We start from the raw sequence: 5,850 nt of genomic DNA, 5'->3' as shown, positions 1-5,850 counted from the left end.
CCCAAAAACATTCCAGTATGAACTAAAAATTTTTTATTGTTTCTGATTCCTCAGACCATGGAACAAATAAAAGAGTTTGACATAAAGGGGAGGAGAAGAAAAAAAGAGGGAAGATTAGAAGAATGAGGTGTTCAGATTTCGGGAGTAAGAAGAGGATATTCCTTCTATTCACTCTACCCCTATATCCACAATGAATTGTGTACCAAACTCAGGCTGATGACTTCCTGCCTGTCCTAGTCTCTGAACTTGCAGACATAGGGTAACTTCATATCACAGTTATAACCTTTCCATTTCAGGAATCCTGGGGAGAGAGAAGAAGTGCAAGGAATGGGACCGGGGGCGTTGTGATGCAATGAAGAGGCATCCCAGGTCCTGGCCTAGGGTTTAAAGCTTCTCCCTCATCTTCACAAGGGTCTCGATCTGGCAACAGGCAACTCCAAGAAAGGTGAGATGAAAGGAGGTGAGAGAAGACAAACCAATATTGCTTTTCCAAGCTTGGAGGGATTCCCTGAAGGTCATGTCCAAGAATGGGGGTAAAGGACAGAAAGGCTGAGGAGAAGCATATTCTCTGTTTCTCACCCGTGGTTTTCGACAGGCTCCCACAGTGGCCTTGATTTGTAATGTAGGAGGGATGTCTCTCCCAGGCATTATAATTCATCAAATCTTTGCTGCTCCACTCCCATCCATCTCCACTGGCCTCACTGCCCTATAGAGAAGAGGATGCAGCCAGGTGAAGGGAATGGCCATTGCAGCTCTTCCTGCACGATTCCCTGAGCTGCAACACCGTTTTTCCTCCCCAGCATCAGGGAATTTATTCTGCTCTTCCAGATGCTGCCGGAGATATTTTCACTGGGAAACTCTTTATTAACTCCTCATTTCTATTGGAAAACCCCAGCCAGTAAACACAAGAACTTTGGAACCACTCAAGGTAATATATTACTTGCGGAACAATGATTGCTGCTGCGTTTGTGATTAGCCTGCGAACCTCAAAGATAATGTCTTTTCTGTAGGAGGCAAAATTCGATCCTATCTTCATTTAGGATTTCCTCATAAATGATCTGAGCAGACTTCCTGAAGAACTGATTTACATGTGAGAATTGTGTGAAAACCTTGACAAGAGTCAGATTAACTTCGCCTAAAGATTAAGAATCGGCACAAAATTCAACTCTTCAGCTGCCTTTCCCCTGGGGTCCCCCAGAATCTAAGAGGTCCTTCGAATGGTGCTGGGTGACAACAGCCACTTGAGAGATAACAAAAAGGAGAGGATGTAAATCACACCTGTGTGGTCATGAAGTCCAATCCAGATGGTTGAGTAGGAAATCACCATGCTGTTGATCGAGGCGGACACAAAGGATCCTTCAGCCCCACTGAGCACAGACACCAGGTGTCCAGGAGGGCTGCTTCTGGCAGGCCTTCTGTATAGGGATAGAACAGAATGAGAGAGAGCTTGATCTTACTGAGGAGGGCAGCACAGAGTTGGGCAGGAGGCGAATTGTGCTCAAGATAAATGCAAAAGAGAAGCATGTTCATTCTCATTCCCAAGGAACACTGGAGAGTGAAAACCTCCTCCCCTTGAGAACCCCATGGACGTTCCCCTATCATCCTCATCCCGTAATATAACCAGTCACCTCTGACTGCGTCCAGGTTCTTGGTGTCACAAACAAAGCATAACAGTGGTAGCCATAGACCTTGGAACCTTGGGGACAGCGGATCCTTGGAGAAGTCAGTTCCTTCTGAGACTCTTCACCTTGGGTAGAAGCTAAAGAAGAGGGATTGAGTGAAATAAGCACTGGGGCTTGGGGAGGTGACATTGGGGAATGTCTATGAGGCCTGTCCTTGAGAAGAGAGAGACATTCACGACTCCCTCTCATTTTTGCTTATGTCTTCAGAATTATTGGTTTCAAAATAACCCTGCTAAGTGAGGAGTCATTTCTTCTTTTTTAACTCTTTCCTCTTTTTGAATAGTCTAACAGACCCCAGACTCTGAGCTGTCTCTACCCTGGGGCCGCCAATCATTATCCCTTCCCATATCTCTTATTGACCCTTCTTCTTTTTCCTCTTCAACCCACCATCATAAATTAAAGTCCAGTGAAAAGATTTATTTAAAAAAAACAAAACCTCATCCTATTGTTAATGGATTACTGTGTTACCTCTCACCACGAGTAACCAGCAAGAAGGAGTGATGATGGATGCACACCAAGCAGTTTCATTGTGTGTGGAGACACAGCACACCATTAATACACATGACACACAGGAACCTTCCTCTTCTTCTTGGCTCTCAGCATTCACAGAGAACCCAGTACCAGAGGCAGGGAGACCTCACTTTGGACCTGAGATAGGAGCATCAGGCAGGAGAACAGCATCGGACTCACTGGGGAGGGCCATGGAAGACAGCATGGTGTCTATGTCTTGAGGAGACAATCAGATATCACTAAAGGAAGTATGGTCAAGAGAAGGACATGCAGAGACTCTACTGTCTCTTTTTACTTATTTTATTTGGTGTCTTAGGAATAAATTGATCGTGGTCACAACCATTCCCTTCTACAGTTCTGAAATGAGTTGAAGAAACCCTATCACACCCGAGGCCTCCCATGCAAGCCTTGCTGGATTTCAGAGCTCCTATGTTCTCTAAGAGCAGAAACCCTCCTCCACCTTTTCCTATAATGTGTGGGGGTAAAATCCTCCCTGGATCTCATCTCTCCACTTCCACTTACCTGTCTTGTAGTGATCTGTGATGGTTTGTGTGGTCAGGAAAGACTGGGCTTTTATAAGAAGATCTGAGGGAGGGGCAATGAAGTTAATAACAGGAATTCAAAGGCAGGATAGGGTGATGGGAAGGGCTTGGCACTGGTTCAAGGAGATTTCCACCAAGGGGAGGGGAGTCTTCCTGCCCTAGGGTGGGAATTGTCACAGATGTTGCCTCTTTACTATTATCAGACCAGCACTTTTCCCAGGAACAGGTGATATTAAGGTACTTTCTCTACCCTTTCCCAGATATTCTGTTTTTAGTAATTTAAGGTTCAGGGAGCCAAATTCTGTGTTACATAGTTTGGGAACTATTATGGCGTTAGACAGTTAAGGGACATATCAGAAGTGTTTGACATGCCAGGAACTCACTCCTATAGGCATCCTATGAATTTTTTTATACCTTGTCTAGTAAGACTTAAAACCAATTAATGAGTAAAAAAATGGAATGGGCATAGGAATTGGAAATACTGGAGAGGATAATGTATTAGTTGATTTAAAAAAATTGAAACCAAGTAAAGAAGCACCCGTTCAGAGATGTTGCTTCATTTTGCAACAACAACAAAAAAATGACAAAAGATCAAGAGAATTTTGAGTCAGTAGGCAAGTCAGAGACTTAAGGAACAGCAGCGGAAAAGATTTGCTTTCCAGTTACCTCGGGGTCAGAAGACTGAGAAATAGTTCCTCTGTTTACTGTAATTCTGAACTTATGGTTTGATACCTTAGATGGCATTCTGAGATTGTGATCAGCACACTCAGGGGGTCTTCAAGACCCCTTCAGAGTGGCTGTGCTGTTGCAATTTTCATAAGTATACTAAAATGTTGTTTGTCATTTTCACTGTGTTGATATTTGCACTGATGAGGCAAGGGACAAAATAAACAGTGGGCGGAATTTCTGCTGCCCTAGCATTAGTCAAGGCAGGTGCATCAAGCTGCATTGTCATGGCCATGTACTTGTGAGAGACAAAAAAAAACATTACCACTTAAAAATATCCTCAAATTTAATGAAGCCGTGAAGATCATTAGTTTTTGTAAATCTCAACTCTTGAATACATCTAGAGTGAATATTCTTTAAGACTAAGTAGGAAGTCTACACACCAAAGTCTAATGGCTGTCTTGAGGAAAAGTTTTTTAACACTGAGTTTTAATTTGCTGTTTTCATGGAACATCATTTTTACTTGAAAAACAAACTGACATAAAACTTTTCCTATTCCCTTATGGGTATTTTGTTGACATGTTTTCAAAAACTATCAAGTTGAGTTAGCAAATAAACATTCTAAAATGTCCTCTTTTAATGTCTAGTATTATAAATATTTACAGCTCACATGAATAAAAATTTTGGGGTGTCTTTAATGATTTTTAAGAGTGTAAAATTGTCCTGGGATAAAACAGTTTGAGATCTCTGATTAGCATCTAGCGTCATACTTTCAAAAAATACAGGAGATGGAGACAGGCTTTATGTGACAATACAGAGATGCCATCAGCAAAGTCTAAAAGATGGGCAGTTCTATAGGACAAATCACTCCATTTCCTTAACAAATGAATTTAAGTAAATGAATCATCATAGCACTCTTAACATGTGAGCGATACATCAGTCAAATACAATTTGCACACCATGTATAGATCCTGATTTAGACAACACAAATGGGAAAAATAATTATGAGATAGGTAAAAATGAGCATTTGATAATGTTAAGGAATTGTGTGTGTGTGTGTGTGTGTGTGTGTGTGTGTGTGTGTTGTGTTTGTATATATATTTTTTGAGTTGGAGTCTCAGTCTGTTGCCCAGGCTGGAGTTCAGTGGCACACTCACGGCCACCCCAGCGTTGACCTGCTGGGCTCCAGCGATCCTTCAGCTTCTGTCTTCCAAGTAGCCAGAACTACAGGCATGCGCTACCACGCCTGACAACGTTTTTGATTTATTGTAGAGACAAGTTCTCCCCAAGTTGCCCCAGGTGTTCTTGAACCCACGGGCTCAGGCAATCCACTTGCCTCGGCCTCCCAAAGTACTGGGATGACAGACTGAGCCACCAAGCCCAGCCAGGATTTATATTATTTTAGGTGTCATTATGGAATTGGAATTATATTATTTTAAAATGTATTTATCGTTTAAAATGCCTATGACAATGCTTACAGATGAAATATGTTATTCAAAATTTACTTCAAAATAATCCAGTGTGAAAAGTCAAGAAATAAGTATAGAGATTCAAACAGAGAGACCATGGAGTGATAACTATTGTTTGCTTGGTGATATATATTAACTAATAGTACTGGTTTCTTTGGGGTTGTCTGTATGTTTGTCATAAAATATTAGGAAAAAAGTTGTGAAAGAAGGAAAAATTGAGGGTCAACATGAGAAAAAAGTTTAAAGAACATATGACTCAAGAATATAGATGGAGAATTTCTGAGCAAAATGTTAAATCAAATTCACTGAGGTATATAATAAATGAAGAGAAAGAAGTGTTAATCTCAGGGTTGTAAAGATAGTTGATTTTGAAGAACCATTAACACAGGTCTCACATTCAAAAATTAAAAGAGAAAAAAATATGGTCATCTTAAAAGGAAAAAAAAAGAAATCATTAAGTGAAATTCAACACCCAATAGTGAGGGATAAAAATTCTTAACAAGGGGGCAGCTCGGTCTGTGAGACTCTCCACAGAAGAGAACACAAAGAGACTCTGGTTCTCTCCCCGGAGGCTGCAGATCCCATCATACACAGCCTGCTCTTCACATGAAGTTCGGCCATAGATTTGCTGAGCCATCACCATGCTCTGGGCAGCTACTGTGGCTGCTGCTGCCACCGCTGCAGCCACGGCTGCGCAGCCATTCCACATTGCACCGCCTGTGCCTGAGGCGAGTCGCAGCCACCGCTGCTGCTGAGGCAGCCATTCCACATTGCACGGCTGTACCTGAGGTGATCCACGACTTCAGACTTGAAGGCCCGGCGAGCAAGATCTGCTGTGGTCTACTGCCACCGTGACACCCTGCCAGGCTGTGGGTCTCCTCCTATATGCCTTGAGGCAATGTCTCCCTCCCCTTAGGGGCAGGCGAGCAGCTGAGATAAAGACCATCTGGAGTGAGGGATAGCACCACCTGCAGGTAATTC

The 5,850-nt window shown here is 42.5% G+C and overlaps 1 protein-coding gene across 1 annotated transcript; it reads right to left on the bottom strand.

The window, feature by feature from the left end:
* Positions 1 to 233: 233 nt before the first annotated feature.
* On the bottom strand, positions 234 to 5,640 carry LOC103265620 (regenerating islet-derived protein 3-gamma-like). The gene is given in 8 exon segments (XM_021715130.1): positions 234 to 301; positions 580 to 706; positions 1,277 to 1,390; positions 1,392 to 1,415; positions 1,629 to 1,747; positions 2,324 to 2,371; positions 2,715 to 2,777; positions 5,577 to 5,640. Coding segments are annotated over 8 exon segments (627 nt in total).
* Positions 5,641 to 5,850: the final 210 nt, after the last annotated feature.

This window comes from Carlito syrichta, unplaced genomic scaffold, assembly GCF_000164805.1.
Source record: "Carlito syrichta isolate Samal-C Ts95f unplaced genomic scaffold, Tarsius_syrichta-2.0.1 Scaffold306700, whole genome shotgun sequence".
NCBI classification, from domain to species: Eukaryota; Metazoa; Chordata; class Mammalia; order Primates; family Tarsiidae; genus Carlito; species Carlito syrichta.
Note: the sequence above shows the minus strand (reverse complement) of the source record. Positions and strands in the feature narration are given on the sequence as shown.